The 24,718-nt window shown below is 35.3% G+C and overlaps 2 protein-coding genes across 6 annotated transcripts in view; one reads left to right on the top strand and one right to left on the bottom strand.

Moving 5' to 3' along the window:
* thoc2 (THO complex 2) overlaps nucleotides 1–4,311 on the top strand; it is an 89,072-nt gene extending 84,761 nt beyond the window's left edge. The window contains exons 36-39 of the mRNA XM_022683714.2: nucleotides 210–349; nucleotides 1,127–1,197; nucleotides 2,307–2,354; nucleotides 3,490–4,311. Coding sequence (XP_022539435.2) covers nucleotides 210–349; nucleotides 1,127–1,197; nucleotides 2,307–2,334 — 239 coding nt within the window. The 3' untranslated portion in view covers nucleotides 2,335–2,354; nucleotides 3,490–4,311. The remainder of the gene's footprint in view (nucleotides 1–209; nucleotides 350–1,126; nucleotides 1,198–2,306; nucleotides 2,355–3,489) is intronic.
* Nucleotides 4,312–7,279: 2,968 nt separating this feature from the next.
* gria3b (glutamate receptor, ionotropic, AMPA 3b) overlaps nucleotides 7,280–24,718 on the bottom strand; it is a 184,665-nt gene continuing 167,226 nt past the window's right edge. Inside the window, exons 14-16 of one of the 5 annotated variants that reach the window (XM_049484371.1) lie at nucleotides 23,521–23,635; nucleotides 12,531–12,778; nucleotides 7,280–9,294 (exon numbers count right to left, since the gene is read on the bottom strand). In XM_049484371.1, coding sequence (XP_049340328.1) covers nucleotides 12,533–12,778; nucleotides 23,521–23,635 — 361 coding nt within the window. In that variant the 3' untranslated portion in view covers nucleotides 7,280–9,294; nucleotides 12,531–12,532. Of the gene's footprint in view, nucleotides 9,295–12,530; nucleotides 12,779–14,734; nucleotides 14,850–23,520; nucleotides 23,636–24,718 lie in introns of those variants that run through there. The other 4 variants (XM_049484369.1, XM_049484372.1, XM_049484373.1 and 1 more) reach the window with 4 other exon arrangements.

Below are 24,718 nucleotides of genomic sequence, written 5' to 3'. Positions count from 1 at the left end.
ACCAGAAAGCGCTCTCTCTTTCTCTCCAGCGGAGGCAATCAGAGCGCCGCGGCGTGCCAACCCCCGCGTGCCGCTGTGTGTATATATATATTTATATATAAATTCGCTCGTATGCCTGTTATCTTCCTCTCACCGGCTGCTCTGTTCTGCTCTGCTCTCTCTCTTTCTTTTTCTCTTTCTCTCTCTCTCTCTCTCTCTCTCTCTCTCAGGCTCCTCCAAGCACAGCAAGAGCGCCAGTCCTCCCGACTCGCCCCGATCCAACGACAAGGACAACAGCAAGCGCTCCAAATCCACCAGCAAAGACAAGACCGAGCTGTCCAAACCTGACAAGACCTCCGGAGGAAAAAAGGTAGCAGCTCTTCCACCAATCAGGTCTGAGGGAGGGGCTTTTACCCGACTGTGACCCTCAGTGATGCATTAGAGCTGCAACTAATGATTATTTTAGTTTCTGACTGAATAATCTGATGAATATTTTTCGATTAGTCGATTAGTCAGCAATTATTTCAGCCATGTCCTCTTGTAATCTCTGATAAAAAACAGCTGAACATGGGATTTAAAAGGCATTTAAATGTCTGGATGTTGTTTAAACGTTAAATATACTGGTATTTAGGGATTAAATATGTCATTTGTTGTGTCCCCAGCACTTTGTGTAATGCGGTCCTGTTACAAATTAACGATTATTCAACAATGAAATTTGTAGTCAACAAATATTATAGCCGATTATATCGACTAATCGTTGCAGCCCTATGATGCATAGTTTTTTTTTTTTTTCTTTCCTTCCACCAACCAGCGCAACATCAAAAATGTAAACACTTGGTTGGTAATTTTGTAGAGAATACCTGATTGCGGACTATAAGGCTCATCTAAAATCCTTGATTTTGTTTTTTTTTTTACAATAATCGACACTGTGCTTTGCGATGAATTCTACCAGTCAGGTTATAAGGAGCGGTAAAGCATTAAGGAGTTTTAGTGAAGCAGTATTAGCATTAGCCGCTAACCACAGCACTAGCTCTTTCACTGTTCAGAGGTGAGTATATTTAAAATAAGGCATTAAGAACTTCAGTGATAATGTGTGTTCTCTCGTGTTGTCTCACTATTTTTTTTTTAATCTGATGCTTTATTAAAGGAATCCAGGCATGATAAAGAGAAATCAGAGAAGAAGAGAGACAGCACCGGTGCGAAAGAAGACAAAAAACAATATCCTTTGATGTTTTAGCCATTAGTGAGTGTTTGCTAGACACACTTCAGATTCGCTACGGTTTCCAGCAAACAAACTACACTGACACCACCACCCCCACAACCACCACTTTCGACTGTGTACACACACACACACACACACGCGCACACACACACACGCGCGCACACTAGCTTTTCCTCAAGTACTGCTGTTTCCCCAGTGCTCAGCAGTAATGTTGTAATCAGCTTTTTAAGAATTACAGTTTGCTTATTTGGGTGCTTCCCAATTAAAACATGGAGACACCCCTATTCCTTACTAGTGTCGCTTAAAGTGCGCCTTATAATCCCAAGCTACTTATGTAGAAAATGTATACCTTATACCTTATAGTGTGTAGAATACAGCAGAATACAGCCATATCACGACTTCACAGTTCAAATGCTTGGTGTGGTGCAGTGGATAACACCACCACCTGATTATGAGCTACCACATCATGTGGGAGATTGAGATTCAATTCCTGATCTGGGTGACTAAACTGCTCTACACCAATAAGAGTCCTTGGGCAAGACTCCTAACACTACATTGGCTCAACTCTGTAACAGGAATAACCAATGAAAAAATGCCGTAAATGCAAAATTAAATGCAAAATTAGCAAGTTAGCATGCTAACTAGTGCTGGACAATTTATTATTGATATTTGTTGTTTTGAAAATATTTATATATATATATATATCATATAAGTTATATCACTCAGAATCTACTTGAGTGCTGCATTAAGCTTGTAACAACATGCAGATGTTCTGACAAAAACTCAAGACCAGAGTAATGTTTATATATATATATGTATGTAATACACATCATTAAAAAAAAAAGTTTAATTCATCTCAGAAAAATAGTTAGCATGCTTGTGGTTGTACAGAAAACCCAGTCAAATGATCCCAAATTGTTGATTTTATGTGTATTACACAGTTTTAACTGAATTATCAATACCAAATATTAAAATCTGTAGTGATAAAACTAGTTTTTATCACATCACCCAGCTCTGTGTTTCCCTTTTTGACCTGTTCCTCATCCCTGCTTTACTCCCCCGCAGTCTACATTTACAACATGGTCCTGTCCTTAACATTACTCACCCATAAATCATCTGAAAAGCACAGATAATGTATGCTGACACAGTCAAGGTAAGGCATGCTCACTGTTTGATTCATGTAAAGCATGATGTCTGTGCTGAATCAGCCTTTAACCCCAGCACTGATCCAGATCCAGCTCTCCATTACACTGTTCTGAAATCTCTTCTGTAAAATATGAAGGATTATAATTAGAGATTATATGATAATGCTATTTTCCTTTCCGATACTCAAGGTGTTGAAAGTATCTCCATGTATTTCTCTGTAGGTAGAAATATAGATAATCGGGTTTAATAAATTATTTCTGTAGAAGTTGAAGCATCAATTCAAGCTTTTTACTCTTTAAGTAAAAATTAAAAAGTACTGATTTCAAAACTACTTTAAGTTTAAAAGTAACACCATTATGAACAAAAGCTTAGGCCACGCCCACAGAGTCCTATCTGAAGTGCACTAATCAGATTCACTCTATCTGGATGGAGAGATTTATCTGGATAGGGTTTTATTGAACGATGAAAAGCTTGAATAAAAACGAGCTAAAATGAAATAGGAGTAACAAGGCTGTTTTAAAACGTGTAAAATGTGTAAAAATGTAAAAATAATTACTCCAGTAAAGTATAGATAACCTCCATTGCTACTTATCTAAGTAAGATAATGAAGTATTTGTACTTTTTTATCTTTACTTTTTTACAGCAAATGAAAACAGATGAGGTAGATGCAGTAGCATCTCCATTGTTCAGCTCTCATGAGTTTAATAACGTAAAGCAGCGTCACGACGCAAAAATAAAACACATTATGAAGCTTTTTCTGTGAAGATTACTTTATTATCACTTATATAAACCGAGTTTATGCAAAGTGATCACGCCAATACATTTCAACGTAGCCTACTTTATATATTTGCATGAATGATTGATGAAATTACTGTAGAAACAATAGAGAAAAAAGTTTTCTACCGTCCCCACGATATTTATTGTCGTATCACGTAGCACTAAGGTGTAGGTTGTCAGTTGGGTTGTAAAAACTTTATAAACTGTTTTGAGTGAGAGTTTGAGTCATGCAGTATTTCTGTTTTTGCTTCTGCTGCTTCTTCATCTGTTTTTCAGTTTTCTGCAGGTTCTGCTCTGTGTTTAAGCTGCGAAGAGTGTGTGTAAAGTGTGTGTGAAGTTCTGACGACAGTAATTATTCCCCTCAGGTTTCCCAGATGTGATTTGGGACGAGGCCGAGCCCCCGTTCGCCCGACGCCCGATCCTGACTCTTCACTCTCCCTCCTCCTTCAGCGTCTGAGCGACCGGAGGACGTTTTTTTGCCTGCATAGATTCTTCTTCTGTTGTGTTGCCTAGAAAATGTTGTAGCTTGTATTTTAACCTGCCATTTTTTATTGTGATATTTTCAGTGCCGTGCTGAAAGTTCATTTCCTTTAAATTTTAGCACAATGTGCTGCTGGACTTCACAAACGGAGTTAAGGGGTCTGAATGAGGTCGCTCTCAAATTTGCTTGCATTTTTATTACCTGCCAGAAACACGCTTTCCCCTCGTTTTTCCTTCCTTTTCTTTATTTCTTTATTTTTTTAATCTCTTTTCTTTTCGAATAAAAGAAACACTTTTCTGTATCGGTTAGATTTTCCAGTTTATTTATTTCTTTTTCTTTTTTTTTTCTTTTTTTTTTGCTTCTTCTCTTCCGTTAAATCCATGTGTAATATTTAGGCGTAGGTGTTTGAACCAGTATGAATGGTCTATTTGTATATTATGTATACATTGAATAAAATGGTTACTTGTAATACATAATTTCCTGTTACTTTCATTTCAGATGTAAGTCCCCCGAATTCCTCATTGTGTGTTCAATCACGTTTTTAAAAGATTTGTATAAAAAAATGGCGAGCTGTATTTCTTCATAAATAAATGGACTACAGAAAAATGGAGAGAGAGTCACTTTGAGAACTAATTTTGAAGTTTTTAATCTGCTCAAGTCTACTGGTGTATGCTTTTTTCTAAATAAAGATAGTTTTCTCAGTGTGTCACTGCAGTCTGTTCTGTTCTGTGCGCTGGGAGAGAATGTGCTGACGCTTTTCCTTTTTTCTCTTCAGTTTCTAAAAGCCATTTTCCCGAGATTCCGAGCGCTGAGATTTCTGCTTATCTCAGTCCTAATGCCATCGCTTCTCCATCACTTCATCTCCAGAGCTGAGCTTAAGGGAGGGGCTGAGGGCTGGGGGAGAGTTACTTAAGATAAAAAGGGTCATTTTTAAGACTTTTAGCAAAATTCTTCACTCAAACATGCAGCTTATGCTAACTAGCAAGGCCAAGGCGAGTTATTGCTTATCATGACTTTGGTTTTAATACTGCAAACCAGTCCTTCAGTCAAATATACAGTATTATACCACAGTTAGTTCTGATCCTGCAATGTGATTGGCTGATTCTATAAGATTGGCTCATTCTTTGAGTACCGCTATCAGCCGGTAACCTCACTGTAACTGAAGCTCTCCATGTATTACTCCGCCACATACAGGTAACCTAGCAACGATGCAGCGCTTACAAACCAAACAGAGCAGCAATGGAACTATTTTAACTGGCAGAGTGTTATATATATATATATATATCACACTCGAGGAAAACAAACAGAAAAGCGGCCATATCAAAGTCGACCCCATGGTGATCAGGGCTCTATTTCTAAAAGGTGGCACCTCTAAATATATATATATATATATATATATGTATGTATATATATATATATATGTATGTTTTTTGCAATATATGATGCGCAGTATATCATGATATTTTGACACTGGACACATATATAATCTAATAAACAGCATTAATGACACTCCTAAAAATGGAATATACATTTAATTTATTTTTTTCTGATATCAACACTGTCCAATGAAAAACACTTATCTCCAAAACAGCAACTTTACAGGTGAGAGATAAACCTTCTAAACTTTCAATGGAAATTAATGTAAAAAGAGTTTATTTCAGGTCATTTTGAAGAGTTTCTATTGGTCCGCTGTAAGGGACAGTTAGTGTGTTTCATATTATGCAGTAAACTAAATACTGACACAAATGGAGATACTTGTTTTTCACTGGACAGAGAAGATGTGCCATATAGAAAAGTTTATTGTGTTGTACAATAAAAAATTATATTTTATCGTCAATATTGCAAATTCTCTACATACTACATAAACATGAAAACAAATGAATTAAACTCTTATAAGGTGATATACAGATAAAACACTGCAAAAGCTCAGAATTGTTTAATATCTGACTGTATATAAATGTCAGCTGTATCAGAGCTGTACTGTGTGTAAAATGATTCTCTCAGTTTGAGACGGCTAGTCGAGCTGCTCGTCTATTACAGCTTCAGATCAGCAGCAGAATCTGCTCCTCCTGTAATGGATGCTGCGCCGGGTTTGACAGTATAATGGGGATTTGTCACTATCCCACCAATCAGTCTACTGACCGACATTATCTCAGGAAAAAATATGCTTCTGTGTGTAGTTCATACAGATCACAGTGTGTACAGACTTTATTCACTTCTTTACAACCATATGTAGGAATTACAGACTAGTTCTGTATCTGTTTCTCTTTAAATACAGCAAAAAAGATGCAGAGCTTTCAGACCTCAAATAATGCAAAGAAAACAAGAAGTTCATATTTATAAAGATTTAAGAGTTCAGAAATAATCAATATTTGGTGGAATAATCCTGGTTGGTTTTTAATCACAGTTTTTTAATTATGCATCTTGGCATCATGTTCTCCTCCTCCACCAGTCTTACACACTGCTTTTGGATAACTTTATGTTGCTTTACTCCTGGTGCAAAAATTCAAGCAGTTCAGTTTGGTGGTTTGATGGTTTGTGATCATCCATCTTCCTCTTGATTATGTTCCAGAGGTTTTTATTTTGGTAAAATCTGAGAAATTTATCATTTTTAAGGGGTCTATTATTTTTTTTCTTCCAGAGCTGTGTATATACACACACCAGAAACAAACAACTATATTTTGGAAATGCAGATCTGTCTCATATTAAAAAAATAAAATATATCTGTCAGCTTAAATTCAGTATATTTTAAATAGTATTTTCTATATAAGATCACAGTTTAAAATCTTATTGAAAAAAGAAAATCAAACTGTCTTAAAATGAAACCGCTAATATATATATATTGGAGTAATGGGATGGCAAATTTAGAAAAGAAAATGCATATTTTGTCTCCATATTTATATATCATACTATGAGATAACCTTATATTATAGTAATACATAGATCGAGTTGATTAGAGCTAAATTACTTAAGTAACTAAAGAACACACATAAAGAAATCAAGCAATGAAGTACAAATACTTCATTATCTTACTTAAATAAAAGTGTAGATTATCTATACTTTACTGAAGTAATTATTTTACATTTTGAAACAAGTATCTGAACTTTCTACTCCTTATATTTAAAAAAAATGCCTCATTACTTCTATTTAATTCCAGCTTTCAGCTCGTTTTTTATTCTGGTTCTCATCGTTTAAAAAAACTCTCAATTACTTTTACTTTTATACTTTAAGTAGTTTTGAAACCAGTACTTTTACACTTTTACTTAAAGAGTAAAAAGCTCGAGTTTATATATATATTTTCTAATTTCTACAGAAGTATTTTATTAAACACTAGTATCTGTACTTACTCTATACCTACAGAGTAATGAGTGGGAATAGTATACACACCTTTTTATTTTTTATTTTAGTCCTGATCTAAAAAGCTGATGGTAAAAAGACTTGTTAAACTGCATCTGAACATTTTTCATCCCTGACCAACTTAGTAAATCAAACTACTTCATAAAAATGCTCAATAAACATGTTTTTAGACACCTAAATATAAAAATATAAATATAAAGTAGGTTATCAGTAGGCTAATTTAGCTCATTTCTGGTGGAAACACAAACATATGTACGTTTCTAAAGAGATTTATTATTTTAAAAAAAGCAGAGAAAGATGGAGAGAGAGAAAGAGAGTGTTTTCTATACAGGTTTTATTTACAAAATGTATTAAAATTCTTTGTACAAGGCCTCGCTAATGAGGTTTCAGTAAATTATAGCCACGCATGCACTTCTTTCTTTTGTTTATCACGAGGATTCAGCCTGGCGAGTTTCTCCGGGCCGAGGTGCAGAAACAGGGAGGGAGAAACGGGGTGAAATCAGGTCAAAATCCAAGACTGACGCTCTGCTTTTCTGCTCTTCTGCTCTTCTAGGATTGGATGGAAGTTGCAGGGCTCGATAGGCAATCACAGATTTTTCACATGCAGATTTATTTCAAATAAAAAAAGAAAAAAGAAAAAGAATAGAGAGAGAGAAAGAGAGAGAGAGAGAGGTGGGGATTTCAGTCACTCCACTCTGAATCCTGCTAGAAATCTTCATCACATTTAAACAAAATGTACATTTCTTCATAGTTCTTTATCTCCCTTTTCTTTTAAAACTCTTTTAAAAGCTTTTTATTTGCTATATAAAACTATCTATCTCTCTCTCCTCAGGGTTCAGGACCGAGATCTTTCCTAAATCCTACAGAATCACAGTTTTCTCTTTAGTTCGTTTGTTTTTTCTCAAAGTGAACAGAAAGTGTTTCAGCAAAATGTAAATGTGCTAAGCTTTAAGACGACCCCTGTTTTCACCTTGTGTACGTAAAATCTATTCGTAGTTTTTGTTATAAATGCTATTTTTTATTTTTTTACTAAGTAATTCATCCAACGCTAAAATGCTCTCAAACTAAAAAACGAAAAAAGTTAAAAACCCAAAGCTTTTGTTTAAGTGTGCGACAGAACCGGGAGGAAACACTACGTTTTTAACAGCCATATCCTCTTTTATTTTTACGATGGATTTTTTGATTGCGGTCTATCTACATTTAGATGATCCTGTTCACGTGTATCGTATAGCTTCAAGTTTCTTGTACAGTAGGCTCTGAGAACTACAATAAAAAAAAGTAAGATTGTAAGTAAGCGAATGCAAATACTGTAGATACGCTTTACTTTACTGTCTCTGAAAAGGTTTTAATACTAGCAGGTGAATCTTGTGTAACATCTGAAACATCTGATTGCAGCTTAACGCTTGTTAAGTGCTCACATCGCAATACGTCTCTTTTTTTTTGTATATTTATTTGTATTTTTTGGTCATATTAATAATACAGAATGTGCATTTTTCAGTTACCGACTGCCAAAATGTATTATATAACTAGAGCCTGTATGGTTGAGGCTGAGGATGCCAGATTTCGGAGAAATCCGCAGCACCGAACGGAAAAATAAACAATGACGACTACTCAAGTAACAGCATATAATCAGACTCTCTCACATTTAAATGATTTCTAGTTGAAAGAATTTAAAATTTGATAAATTAATGCTTTGATTGGATGGCTGTGTGATTGTGAAAGCAAATTTACAGTTTAATGAAATACAAGCTTTTTCCTCTTTTTTTTTTTTTGTTTTTTAAAGTTTTTTCTTTTGTAGATTTGCTTGACAACCAAGTCCAGCAGCGCTCAGACGCCGCGAACGCTGACTGTCCCCAGAACAGTTTTCAGTTTTCAGTCCGTCTGGCTCTTCAGAAATGTGCTAAAAGATTGCAAAGTGATGGCTTTGTTTCTCGGTTTTCATGGAGTTACGTTCTAGAGTTCAAGAGTTTATTCACAGATGACGATGGCATTCGCTCGCGCGTCGCGTGTGTTTGTGTGGAGTGTGTGTGGAGTGTGTGTGTGATCGGAGAGATATGTGGATGTCATCGTGATGGGTTTGCATTCGTCGAGTGATTCTCAGAATGTTCCGTAAGGCACTGTAAGGAAACGCGTCCAGATTCTTCCCTCAGACAGTCGCTGCTGTCGCTCTCTCCGTAACCACGCCTCCTCCGGCAGGGCGGGATGGTCGGGGTGATGTGAGATGGAGTGGGCGGGTGGTGGAGGGGGAGAGGATGGTCCCTCCTAAAGATCCAGCCATCGCTTTTAAGGTTTTCTTGTCACAATCATGGTGGGGCAGCACAGTGAGCCTGTGCTGAAACAGAGACGCAGCGTTAGGAGACGGAATTATTTACCAGCAGTTAAAGCGTCTAATTCTTTTATCCACACCACTGAACTCCTGTTTCCCAGGCTGAGAATTAGTTCCTGTGGACCTCTACCTCACTCTACCCCAAAATCTACTTCCCACTACATCAAAATCTACTTTGTTCTACCTCAGTCCTCTTCACTCAAACTTGCTGTACCTCACTTTCTCACTCTTCTTTGATCTACCTCAACCTACCTCGCTCTACCTCAAAATCTACTTCTTTATACCTCACTCTCCTTCACTCTACCTCACTCTCCTTCACTCTACCTCGCTCTCCTTCACTCTACCTCACTCTCCTTCACTCTACGTCAGTCTACTTCACTCTACCTCACTCTCCTTCACTCTACCTCACTCTCCTTCACTCTACCTCACTCTCCTTCACTCTACCTCACTCTCCTTCACTCTACGTCAGTCTACTTCACTCTACCTCACTCTACTTCACTCTACCTCACTCTACTTCACTCTACCTCACTCTCCTTCACTCTACCTCGCTCTACCTCAAAATCTACTTCTTTATACCTCACTCTCCTTCACTCTACCTCACTCTACTTCAATCTACCTCACTCTCCTTCACTCTACCTCATTCTACTTCAAAATCTAATTCTTTATACCTCGCTCTCCTTCACTCTACCTCAGTCTACTTCACGCTACCTTAAAATCTACTTTACTCTTCCTCTGTCTATCTTCTTCTACCTCAATCTACCTCGCTTTACCTCGCTCTACCTTAAAATCTACTTTTGTCTACCTTGCTCTACCTCACAATCTATAATGTGTGCTCTACCTCACTCTACTTCGCTTTATCTTACTCTACCTCAAAATCTACTCTCCTCTACATCTGTCTACCTCGCTTTTCCTCAATCTACTCTGCTTTGCCTCGCTCTACCTCAAACTCTATTTAGCTCTACCTCGCTTTATCTCATTCTACTTCAAAATGTACCTCATTATACCTCACTCTGCCTCAAAATCTACTTTGCTTTACCTTGCTTGTCCTCGCTCTACCTCACTCTACCTCAATCTATTTTACTTTGCCTCGCTCTACCTTAACCTCTACTTAGCTCTACTTATCATCTCCAGTCTGGTTATATGATAAAATGCTAAAATATTATTTATCATATTATATACATTCAGATTTTAAGACACTATATACAATACCAGTAAAAAAAACATGCATGTATTATATTATATTATATTATATTATATTATATTATATTATATTATATTATATTATTAAAGCCATCTTAAATTATTTCCTCAAAATATTTTGAATGCTAATACTTCATGTAGAATGTAAAGATCTTTATAAATTATTTATGTTATTTAGGTCCTGTCCCACATATGGAAACTGAAGTGCAAAAACTACCTGCTTTAAATGAATTGTCTCTTGCATGTATATACACATATATATATATATATATATATATATATATATATATTTATGTTATGCTGTATATATTGTATATGCCTACATAATATTAATATGAAGAACGTTTTTTAATTAATTTCCAAAGGAAAAACATAGAATTAAACAATTTGATCTTTAAATGTATAATCTTAGGCTCCTATAAATAATAATAAAAAATACTTTTCCTTCACATTAATAAGATCTGAACCCTGTCTGTTACAGGAGGTTCTGGTGTATTTATATTTTTCTGTGGTCTCTGGTCAGTCCAGCTCGTATTATTCTGGACCAGAATGCATCACTGAAACTCAGTGCAGGTTTTGAGTATTGACACGGTTTCCTCTCAGAATATAAACACCATTAACTCAATGTGTTTCCATGACACGCTGCAATTTCTGATGCAATGCTTTGAAAATCAGTGGCAGGATGATGAGCAGCTAAGCTCAGTATAACAGTGAATGTAAAGAGGATCAGCAGCGTACGAAATACGCCACCGTGCATATTAATATTACTGCTGTTTATACTTTACATCCTTTAAACTAACCTGAAGAGCCGGGGTTAAGATTTCAGTATGTGGTTATCATATAAATATTCGATATGTTATCATATAAAATCATATAAAACCACTTTTCCCTCACTTTTTAAAATAATAGTCGTTTGATGTAGGATATGATTAACTAATTTTAATTGATGATGACTGATTTGCCTTTCTTGTCAGCATATGAGCATCAACACTGATCAACACAAAATCTGAGCTTTTCCAACTTTTAGGGTGTCCAGTGTTTTTCTACAGACCGCAGACACACAGTTCAGCTCCACCTTAATCCAACAAGTCTTGTCTTTTAATTATATTGTCTTGTATTTGCTTTTAACATTGTTCTTAAACCTTTTTTTATATAACAATTATTCTTTTACATTTAATTTGACTTTTCTTTGTTTTAATCATCTTTAATTAATGCTTTATTCTTATTTTGTTCTTTTATTTCCATTTTTATTGTTACATGTTTTTTTTATTCTCTTTGTATTTTCTAATTTGTAAACTTTTAAATAACCGTTGTGTATGAAAGGGCCATCATATAAAATCTCAATAAAATAAAATAAAATAAAATAAAGTTTGTGGTTGTAAGGTACTTTTGAAAGCCACTGTAGTTTAGAAAATGGAAAATAATAATAATAATAATAATAATAATAATAATAATAATAATAATAATAATAATAAAAGTACTACTACTAATAATAAAAATAATAATCATTTTTTTAATGTAGTTGCGTTGTCATCTTTTTGTGTTGGTCTATAATTTAAAATCTCAATAAAATAAAACAAAATTAAGTTTGTGGTTGTAAGGAACTTTTGAAAGCCATGGTGGTTTAGGAAATAAATAAAAAAAAATAATAATAATAATAACAATAATAATAATAATGATCATTTATCTTAATGTAGTAACGCCATCTTTTATTATTATTAATAATAATAATAATAATAATAATAATAATAATAATAATAATAATTTTTTTTCTTAATGTAGTAACGTTGACATATTTTAATAAAAATAAAAATAATAATAATAATAATAATAATATGAATATTTTTTTCTTAATGTAGTACTGTTGTCATCTTTTTTCATCAACCCACACAATCGTTGTACACACTTTAAAACACTTAATGATATGAAATCATCAACACACACACACACACACACACACACACACATAGACACTTACAGTGAGCAGGCAGGACAAGCACAGACAGTACAGTAAAGAGGAAAAGCCCCTCTGGGATCCGTACCCCTAGATCTTAACGCTTTCAGTCCCGTACACATTGTAGCCTTCTCGATACGTGGCAAAGTTCTGAGTGTTGGCCGGCGGCGTGGGCTTAAAGTTTTGGGCATTCTTTTCGAGTTTCAGCCTTTTGGCTTCTGCCCGTGACTTATAACAGAACTCTATTAAAGCCACCATCATGGCCAGACCCAGCCCGCCAACCAGAATATAGAAGACTCCGGCTACATTGCTGAGGCTCAGAGCGCTCGTCTTGTCCTAAGAGAAGTGAGGGAGACAGTTAGTACCGCTTTGCAGTGGTGAGAAATTCACAGAAAAACACATTTCACTGTTTCACTCTGTGCCCTACAGCATAACCTACTCTCTGAAACATCATCTCAAACATTCTCTGGTACAGATAAATATATATATAAATATATAAATTAAGCAGGACTTCTGGTATACTTTATATACTTTATATACTTATATACTTAAATATTAAAAAAAAAGCTCCAGTTTTGCTCCTTCCCAAAGGAAATCAGATGGAATCCAAAGGGAAAGAGCTAAAACTCAAACACTGGAGGATGATTATGATGGAAAAGGACATTTTTAGGACAAAACTAACTAGAATTGACTTCAGGATCTGGTGTCTCTACACCCTCCAGGACGTTTGAGGACCTCCAGGTTGACGTAGATCCATCAGCGCTCCACTAGGAGGCACAGAGGAGCCAATGCTATACCTCAACCTCAACCATTAGCATTAGCATAACTAGCATGACTAGCATAACTTGGTGAATGTAGTAAAAGTTCTAAATTAAAGTTTCTACACAATCCTCTCCTACTCTCTCTCTCTCTCATTTCTTTCTTAGCTTCTTCTTTTTCTTCTTCTTCATGAGTTTGAGGAAGCTGGTCAGTTACGTACAGGTCCGACCTCAGACTTTAACCCCTTCCTTACTTCCTTTAAAAACGTCTACATTCGCTCATCCAAAAAAAAAGCTAGCGCTACTCTGTTAGCCTGTTAGCCTTTAACAGTCTGATTCATCTTTTAATAATAATATTCTACAGCAAAAAAGAGACTTTAAGATTTTAAGAATTGGTTTAAAATTGGAACCATTCTGCTGCTGCTTACCTCCCAAACTTATTCATTAAAAATTTGTTCATAAGAGTTTATACCATTTGCAATTTAACCCTATGAGCTGCAGGCTGCCGTTGAAGTGGCGTTTCGGATTGGCTGAGCTGACGGTGGGCGGGTCACTACCTCGGGTAAAATCTCAGAGGGTTAACGCAGGCGTTTATTGTATTCTTTAACTTCTTGTGGTGCGTCAACAAAAAAAACGTTCATTGCGGCGCCTCTGTTTCGAGAGGAAATGACCGAGCCGGAGCGATTCACACCCAAACAGTTTGACGCAATGAGGGGTTTTGTTGTCTGCTTCACAGCACAAGAAGATAAACAATCTAATAGACACAAATCATGCAAATAAGTAAGAACGCTATAAATCAAAATTTTAATTAAAAGTTTGGTAAATAGAAACAGCAGCATAATGGTTGTCGTGTCATGAATATGTCAAATGGAAGAAATAAGCAATAAGAATAAGAATAATAACACTTTGTTTTACTAAAAAAATTTAAACATGTATATTGTTTTTAAAAAAAATCCACTTTTGCACTTTTTATTTTTTTACTTTTAATTCCCCACGTATACAGTATACAATTTACAGTATACAGCATATAGTATGACCTGATTTACAGTATCATAACCATTTACAGTGATTCGTTCCTTTTTTTTTTCATTATTATGTATGCATATGCATATATAAAAAAATATATATATATACAAAAAAGAGAATGCAGTAGTAGTAATAATCAATATTATCAACATTGTTTGTTTTTTGTTTTTTTTACGTGGGGAAATGTGCAAAGCTTTAAAGCTTCAAAGCTTCAAGGCCACTGTAGATTTAATCCTTGAATTGTTATTAATTCCTTATTATATATTTATATTTTACGTGGCCTAAAAAAAAAAAAAAATATATATATATATATATATATATATATATATATATATATATATATAAAATATATAAAAAGATTCGTTTTACACATTAAATTAAATGAAATGAAGGAAAAAAAAAGAAAGTATTTCTAAACTGTTAAACTGTTATAAAAATTTTCTTTGCATATGAACAGTAAGTCAAAATGCAATTTGGAATCAGTACAAAAAGACCTGCAGCGACTGACCTTACTTCCAGAGTCCTTGGTCCCACATTCACCCTTATCGTACCACCATTTGTTTTTCAGCTTGGCTAAGATGCCTTGTTCACTGAGTTTCAATACTGCAAGGTTTACAGGAGTTCTTCACGTGGGAAATAACATAAATAACATTATATTATGTTATTTTATGTTATTCAAGTCTTATCTACTTCATACTTTACAAAGCGATAAAGCAGGACTCCTGGCCATTACTGTTTTTAAAACTTTTTTTCAACAACACAACACTGGCAGGCATACTATTACCTTCTATCCAGCAGAGCTACGCTAAGGTGCCAGGACCTACCCATATCGCTTTGAGTAATCGGCATACACTGTTAACAGAAGAACAGGCAGGTTTCTGAAGATACAACCTGCTGATCTATAGGAGCAGAGGAAAATGCATTCGTTTAGGACACAGACAAGTCGGATTCAACCTGGACTGGGTCTGATCTGGGCTGGAACCCTCTATTGACTGACAGGCAAACAAAAATTACCAGTAATATTTTGTTCAGGCTGAGGAGAGTTGTAACACAGTGAGAAAAAAAACCCAGTACTAACATAATTACTATATAATATAATATATATATATATATATATATATATATATATATATATATATATATATATAGGTAAACATTTAATAAACATTAAAGTTAAAAAAAGAAAAGGAAAAAGAAGGAAAACCAAAACAATTACACTGAAATATATATATAAATATATATAAATATATATAAAATATAAAACATGTGTATATATGTAGCTTGCATAAATCGGCATATTTGTATATATATGTATCTGCATCCGCATTTTTTCATTCAATTGCATTGTTCACCTAAACAATATACAGCATCACATGCTCACATGCTCCTGTGCAAAATTCTGTGCAAAAAAACCCCCCAAAAAAACATTAAAGATAAGATAAGATAAGGTGATGAGCAACTATACATATATGGATACCACTTTAAAATAAGACTACCTTTATAAAGGGGTTATAAATGGTTTACAATTAGTTTAATAATGGTTACTATCTAGGTTGTAAATGCCTTAAAAAATCATTAATAAACAGTTATAACACATACATAGAAAGAGCAACAATGTAGATGGCTGTGGGTTCACTATTTGGCAAACAACAGGTCATTGTTGTCCTTTCTACATATTACGTGTTATAACTGATTATTAATGATTTTTAAGGCATTTACAACCTCATAAGTAATTATTAATAAACTAATTGTAAACCATTTATAAACCCTTTATAAAGGTAGAATTATTTTAAAGTGGTACCCATATATGAGGTATGAATTAATAAAACTATAATTGATGGGAGGCTCAGATATTGTATGTTAATATGTTGAAAAACACTTTGCTATCTTCTGTATTATTTATGTGTATGTGTGTAATATGATCTGATGGTATCAGATATAAGATATAAGAAAACATTAACAAAGAATTAAAAAGGTCAAAGTCAAAACAAGCAATAGCTTCAGACTACACCTTTTTGGTTTTGAATACTGATTATTATCATTATTATTATTATTATTATTTCTTTTTGTGTGTGTGTGAAAGCACTTAATGCACTTAATATTTTTTATTCCTGTAATATTGTCGCTTATGTGCAAAAAGGTTTGTAACTTAAAACCCCTTAAAAAATGCCTTTACTGTAAGTCCTGTATTCAGTCTACAGGTGTAGGTGACACAAAACCCTTTTTTCTGCAGTAAAATAACTTTTAGGGCTTTAAAATCTCCTACAGGTTCACTTTCTACTTAATATTACTTAATAATTCCAGATCAGTAACAGGAGTCAACCCAAATTCTGCAGGATTGAAATAAAGACAAAAACTAAAAATAGATGACAATCAACTGTTTGATTTGTATTTTTAGGAAAATATTGATTTTAACAAGTTTAGGAAAGAGCCTATTTTATTATGATTTGATTTATTATATTTTGGCTTTTGAGTAGATTTATTTCTATTTTCATTACAAAATTGCTTTTTTTTTTTAGTAATGTTCCTTATCAAATAAAACGCTTCTTATGTAATGCTTAAATATATAAATAAAAGCTCAAGATTTAGTCAAGATTTAATGTCAGGCATTAAATCCTGGCCTGTTATTTAAGGGGTTAAATCGAAATAAACTGAACTGAACTGATCTCCTATATTGTCCAATTGCTTTAAATTCAGATTTTCTCTCTTTTTCTCTCTTTTTCTCTTGTTTTTCAGTACGAAAGACCTTCTCCACACTCGAGAGTGGCTTAAACATTCATTGCGTGTGCGGCGGCCACTCGCTGATAAGTGAGCCGCTCCATCTCTGCGTTTGGTTTTGGCTCGGGGAGAGACATTGATTAACAGTGTAATTATCCTTTAAGTGTTTGGTGTGACTGGAGTGAGAAAACCAATCAGAGGGAAGTGATGGCAGCAGTCTGCCGGGGGCGGAGAGGAGAAGGTGGCGGTGTGGTACAGGTGGCTCGGCGGGTATTATTATTTTTTCCTCTTTTCTCTCCTCTTTTCTTTTTCTTTTTCACAGCCGGCTTTTGCAGCTCGGTCCAGACGAGCCGCCGCCGCTGCTGTCTGCCCAACACAAGCTCATTAGAGCCGGCTCTCCGACTTTGTGTCGACCATTCGGGCTTCAAACTCGCTGCAGAATGGGGGGAAAAAGGGAAAAAACGCTACAAAGCTGCAACAGAACAGGTGATTATAAAAGCTCATACAACCCGTCACCTTCTTCCACAGCCAGGAGGGAGTTCTCTGCTTTTTTGCTCGTGACAAAGCAAAGAAACCGACTGCAGGTACCAAAACCACTGTATCAGTGAGGCCTCATGTACTAAGACTTGAAATTTCTACTAAAATGTTGCGTACACTTAATATATATATAAACATACAGAGGTTGGACAATGAAACTGAAACACCTGTCATCATTTTAGTGTGGGATTTTAGGTTTGATGTCTAAATTGGAGCAGCCTGGTGTTCAATCTTCATTAATTGCACATTGCACCAGTAAGAGCAGAGTGTGAAGGTTCAATTAGCAGGGTAAGAGCACAGTTCTGCTCTAAATATTACAATGCACACAACATTATGGGAGACACACCAGAGTTCAAAAGAGGACAAATTGTTGGTGCACGTCTTGCTGGAGCATCTGTGACCAAGACAGCAAGTCTTTGTGATGCATCAAGAGCCACGGTATCCAGGGTAATGTCTTTTTTTAATGTATTTTATGTACATAACAAAAAATGAGCTGTTCTCCACAGTCATCAGACCTGAACCCAATCCAGATGGTTTGGGGTGAGCTGGAGCACAGAGTGGACTTCTGTTATTTGCTGGAGTGGTTAGCTGCTAATGCTAATGCTCCAGCCTTAGTGCTGGAGAAATTAGGGAATCTAAGCTTACTTTAAATAAACAGAAGGGCTTTACTCACCCAAATAAACAGTTTTCAGGAGAGAAATCTGTGTAGAATAACATCCAGGACTCGTTTGACTTTGAAAGAAAGCCTTTTTTTATTACAGTTTTGTTTACCTAGCTTAGCTTTACTTAATTTAGTTTCTCTTAAAATGGTGTCTCTTAAAATGCACCTTATAATTCAGTGCACCTTATAGACCAGAAAATAAACATTTATTGGTAGTATGCCTTATAATTAGGTGCAAAAAATACGGTATTGTAAAAATATGGCCTTGGAATACTCTTATTTGAAAAATGGGCTAAGTTGAAACACTTTGATTAATGATTATTATTTCAGAAATCCGATAAAACTGTTTGAGTAATTGACTGATTTTAACCACTGATGGCTTACAATAATGGGTGGATCATAGTATTATAGTATTTTTTACTATTTGTAGTTTCCTCTAGGTGGCGCTAACTGATAAAAGCACCTTAAAAACATATATACGACTAAAAACGAAACTGGCGTGGTGGAACATGCATCCTCAAACTCAAATCACATTTAGTAAATCTGACAGTGAGCCTAAAGTACAGTCTACGAAATGTTTTTTTTACGTACGTAACTTTAGTACATGAGGCCCCAGAGTTTCTGCTCTGACTCGCTATTGGTTAAAACTAAATTTAAAGCAGGATCTCGAGCTTCTACAGGCTGAGAGATGCTGAAACAGTGCAGGAAAAGGAACAGGAAAGACTAGGAAAAGCCCGAGCGAAGAGAAGCGTGGGCACAGTGCAGACGCAGCTATTAACTATTAAACGCCTGGACAAAAGAGAGGATAACGGTGGCAGAGAGAGGAAAAAATAGTGCAGTGCTGAAATCGATATTTAATACATGGCCTACTTCTGCTTCTGTCTGAGTCGGCCAAGAGAGGTGAAGAAATAGCAAAGCCTTCGGTGTTTGGATTAGTTTTCTGACATTTTGCACTCCTCAAAAAGATCTCAAGGAGATCTAAAAATACATACAGCTGTGGAAAAAATAAGAGAGCGCTTAAAAATGATGATTTTCTTTGATTTTAACAAAATAAAAACCTCTGGAATATAACCAAGAGGAAGATGGATGATCACAAACCATCAAACCACCAAACTGAACTGCTTTATTTTTTGCACCAGGAGTAAAGCAGCATAAAGTTATCCAAAAGCAGTGTGTAAGACTGGTGGAGAAAGAGAACATGATGCCAAGATGCATGAAAAAAAAAACTGTGATTAAAAACCAACCAGGGTTATTCCACCAAATATTGATTATTTCTGAACTCTTAAAACTTTATGAATATGAACTTGTTTTTTTTTGTTGCATTATTTGAGGTCTGAAAGCTCTGCATCTTTTTTGTTATTTCAGTCATTTCTCATTTTCTTCAAATAAATACTCTAAGGGAGAATGTTTTTTATTTGGTATTTGGGAAAAATGTCTGTAGTTTATATATAAAATAAAACAACAATGTTCATTTTACTCAAACATAAACTTATAAATAGCAAAATCAGAGAAACTCTGGTGGTCTCTTCATTTTTTCCAGAGCTGTATATATAAAAATAAATATATACATATGTATATACACTACCAGTGAAAAGTTTTCGGTTTTTCGGCTGGACTTGAGCTTAAATGGCAAAAAGACAGAGCTCATCAAAGAGCACTTACTCTCCTAACACCTCTAACACACTAACTACTTCTAACCACACTTCCTTATTCCCCTCCTTTTCTCCTCTATTACACTATTATCTTTTGATCTCTTTTAGGCCCTGTATAAATATCTTTAATATGTTTTTGCCTTGAAATTCTATTTCCTCTTTTGCTGTTGTAAATCAAATTCATCTGACAAATGTAATGTAATCTTATTTAATGTAAAATAAATGGAAAAAATCATAAAACTGCTAAAACTTTTGACCGGTAGTGTATATCAGTATATGGAGGATTAAAGCACTTGGTTCTTTGCGTTTCTTTGCTCGGGCCGATCGATAACGTCCTCGGCTCTCGAAGTCAAAAATTGATCAAGAGCAAAACACAAAGTCAGTGATGACCTCCAGACGACAGGAGGCCTTTATGTGTCTGAATGGAGACAAAAATACGTCCATTAAAACTCGGAGAAAACCTTCAGGAGTGAACTTTTCCTCTTTAGCTCATCTCTCTTTAAACAAATAGCAAAAAAGGAGCGTTTTGAACTTAAATTTAAACTTGAGTTTGTATGATGTCCTTCGTTTGGTGTGTAATTCTTTAAAAAAGGCTGAAAAGCGGCCAATTTTCTTATAGCTGAGATTAGATTACAGAAAGTCATCCAGTGGATCCTGCTGTAGCTGCGACTCTGGATTTGGAGATATTTTTATGTTTTATATATATATATATATATATATAACTGTATATATCATATAACGTCTGTTGTTCTGTATAGTGGAGAGGCTTGGTGTGTGGAAAGCGTTGGGGTGCTTCAATGTGCCTGGAATCTTTCTTTTTATGTAGTTTGATTGCAGTTTGATGAAGTTTTTCTCTCATTTTATTCTACCCAAATTTAGCTAGGCCAGTTGTCCCACCCAATCAGCTGCTACTCAGCTGTACAGCTCTGGAAAAAATGAAGAGATCACTTCAGTTTCTGAATCAGTTTCTCTGGTTTTGTTATTTATAGGTTTATGTTTGAGTAAAATGAACATTGTTGTTTTATTCTATAAACTACAGACAACATTTCTCCCAAATTACAAATAAAAATATTCTCATTTAGAGCATTTATTTACAGAAAATGAGAAATAACTGAAATAATAAAAAAGATGCAGAGCTTTCAGACCTCAAATAATGCAAAGAAAACAACAAGTTCATATTCATAAAGTTTTAATAGTTCAGAAATCAATATTTAGTGGAATAACCCTGGTTGGTTTTTAATCACAGTTTTTTTTTCATGCATCTTGGCATCATGTTCTCCTCCACCAGTCTTACACACTGCTTTTGGATAACTTTATGCTGCTTTACTCCTGGTGCAAAAATTCAAGCAGTTCAGTTTGGTGGTTTGATGGCTTGTGATCATCCATCTTCCTCTTGATTATATTCCAGAGGTTTTCAATTTGGTAAAATCAAAGAAACACATCATTTTTAAGTGCTCTCTTATATATTTTTTCCAGAGCTGTATAACCTTCTATCACTAGTGATGCTCGGTTCTGATACATCAGCTCACAGACGCAGCCTTGTGCTGATCCACATCACCCTAGGAGTGATGAGGACAAAAAGAGGGTGCCATCTACTGTACTGTACCCACCCAGAGAGAGAGCAAGGTCTATTGTGTGTGCTCTCTCAGGGCTCCGGCAGCTGATGGCAAGCTTAAAACTATGCAGGGCTTCAGATACAGAAGACTTCTGCTGAGAACTGTAACCCATAGTGTTAAAACACAGTGTTCTTTCTCTATCCTGGTCCTGCAGTCCTCTTATCCTGCACATTTAGTGTCTTCCCTGCTCCCAACACACCTGATTCAGCAAATCAGGGACTCATTAACCAGCCCTTTTAGAGCTGCTGTGGGTGCGTTGAAGCAGTAAAGCAGAAAAACCTCTAAAATGTGCAGGACGGGGAGGGGATGCCATGAGCAGGAGTGAGAAACACTGTACCTCACTATAATAATAATAATAATAAGCCAACATTACAATACAAAAGTGTTTTTTTCAATTGGGGTTCAATAGATAATATATATATATTTGTTTTGTGTTCCAACCCAGCAGCCATGACACCTCCACCATCCGTGGCATTTCCACCAATGTTATGTTATACCATGTTCTTAATGATTTGGTGTTTAGGATGCTGGGAAAACTAAAAAACAAAACAAAAAAAAAAGACCAGCAAGAGCAGGGGTGTCCAAACCTTTCTTGTTGAGAAACAGAAGGAGAAATATAGAAATATATGTGCAGTCATGGGCCACAGACTCCGTAATAAAACAAATAATGAAATATACTACTTATAATACTTATAATAATAATACAACTGTCTTAATTATTATCATTTTATACATCATTTCACTTAACTAAATTACTATTTTTATCCATCTTTATCTATATTTATCTATCTATGTCATGATTCATGACATATTAAACATTAAACACACTGAACCTAAAAAATAATAAAATAACAATTTTCCCAATGTGCCTAAAATGTTCTGAATTTGCTGTCTATTTTCTGAGTTGCAATGTTTTGCCAAAAGTTTAGGAACATTAATTTGGTTGTACAGAAGGAAGGAAAGGAGATGAGGAGATTTGGGCGTTTAAACTTTGAATCCCACATTATAAAATCCTGCTTAAAAGTGGGACTTTACTAAAAATTTAATCTTATTTCTAAAATACCTCGTGGGCCGTAGTTTGGACACCCCTGAGCTAGTAGTCCCTCAAAAGAGCTGATTTAAGATTCTACATTACTGTAGAAAAAAACACTGTAAAAACAGTTTCCTTCGATTTGCTCAATTTGAACCTTTCCTATATTGTCGCTGTCCAATGAAAAACACTTATCTCCAAAAGAGCAACTGGTTTCTACAGGAGAGAGAAACTTTCAAATTTTGCAAACTTCCAATGGAAGTCAATGTAAAAAGAGTTTATTTTAGGTCATTTTTCAAGAAATCTTGGCACAGTGTAAGGAACAGTGTGTCTGTTCTAAATTAAAAATAGAGAAAAATGGAAATAAGTGTTTTTTTTCATTGGACAGCGACAATATGCACTATATATATTTTCCCTGGAGAATATCAGTATCAGTATCAGTGGTCAGTGCAGATACGGTACGATTAGATGGGGCTTCCTACCGACAGCTGCCCAGCAGAGGGTAAAAAAAGACCAAACAGAACATCTCCTTTCACCAACTGCTGGGCAGGGTCAGTCATTTCAGAGATCCCTTACAAACACACATATATATATAAATATAAATATAAATATATATAAATATAGAGAGAGAGAGAGAAAGAGTAATGCACTGCACAACCACACACTTAACATTTATAGCAACAGACGGAAAAACAAATGAGCCCTGACCGCTAGCGGTAAATATCAACGCAATAACTGCTTTACGACCTCGTAACGACATACGGCATAACTAAACACAATCTGGACGATACGCTCGTCTTTAACGATACGCTCGTAGCTGCTTTCTGCTTACTTACTTACTTACTTACAAAATCTCTCCTCAGTAGGACAAAATCGTACTGGTCCTTTTTTTACCTCCGTTAGCCAAGTCAGGGTTCTGCGATTAATCTTGGAGGGACAGTAAGAATCAGAGTGAAGGTGTGGGGAATAAAAGAGAGGGCAGCCGCTCGTGACGGTTCTACGGGGCCTTTGGTTCAGGAATAACAGCCTTGCCGATTACTCTGCACTATGGTACCCGATTTTGGTGACATTGAGGCTGACCTTGGAGTCACCTCCCCCGCTGCCGCACTCTCCCTTGTCGTACCACCATTTGTTTTTCAATTTGTCCAAGAGGCCTTGCTCATTCAGTTTTAAAACTGCCAGGTTAACAGCATTTCTTGAAACGATAAAACATAACTTGTAAGAAAATGCACAGGTGCGTAAAAAAATGATGCTAAGGCAATAGCACAGTAGTAGTAACTGTAGTAGTAGTAGTAGTGCTACTGTTACACGTAGAGCTATAATGATACTGTGTGTATATATGTATATATATGTATATATAAATGTGTATATATGTATATGTATAAAGAAATATATATATATACTACTACTACTATACTATACTATTCTTCAATTCTTCAGTCTTCAGTCATTAAAATCTATATATATATATATATATATGTATAATATAATATATAATATGGTATCAGTGTTCAGAATGGTGATTGAAAGAGCACGAAAGGACAATTTGGTTAAGATTTTTTTTAACGGATATGGAGATAAAGAGACGCTCAGAGCAAAGAAAGTGTTAAATATCAAAAGGTGGCATGGAGGGTTACGCTGTTTGGAGCTGAAGTGTGCGGGATGGGGACACTCGTCATTGAGAAGAAAAGTAACAACAACAAACACCATGCAATTAACATTCGTCACAAGTGACAGCGCAGCTTTTACAAGCTAAATTGAAAAACCGTTGAACTGTTAAATTAAAAGTGACAACACAACAGTCAGGAAGGACAGCACACAAGACAGAGAGAGAGAGAAAGAGAGAGAGAGGAGGAGAGGAAGAAAGAGATAGTGAAGAATAAAGAAGAAGAAGAAGAAGAAGAAGAAGAGAAAGAGAGACAGTAAGAGAGAAAGAAAGAAAGATTAGAGACGTAAAAGGTGAAATGGTTATTACACAACAACACTTAGCCCCAAATAATAATAATAATAATAATAATAATAATAATAATACTCTAAATTGGATGTCTAGTTCGATTAGGAACAGAACACAGAAGCACACAGAAGAAGAAAAGAAGACAAGATAGTAATAGTAATAATAATCATCATCATCGTCATCATTATCATCACTTTGAATCAAATAAAACATTAAAGAAAGTGTTATACTGTTACCTCGTCAGGTTCATTGAGACAAAAATTAGGAAAATTAGGAAAAGGAAGGTAGAGGAATATGGGGGGTTTAGAGGGGGTTTTGAGGGGG

Source organism: Astyanax mexicanus, chromosome 10, assembly GCF_023375975.1.
Source record: "Astyanax mexicanus isolate ESR-SI-001 chromosome 10, AstMex3_surface, whole genome shotgun sequence".
In the NCBI taxonomy this organism is placed as follows: domain Eukaryota; kingdom Metazoa; phylum Chordata; class Actinopteri; order Characiformes; family Acestrorhamphidae; genus Astyanax; species Astyanax mexicanus.
Note: the sequence above shows the minus strand (reverse complement) of the source record. Positions and strands in the feature narration are given on the sequence as shown.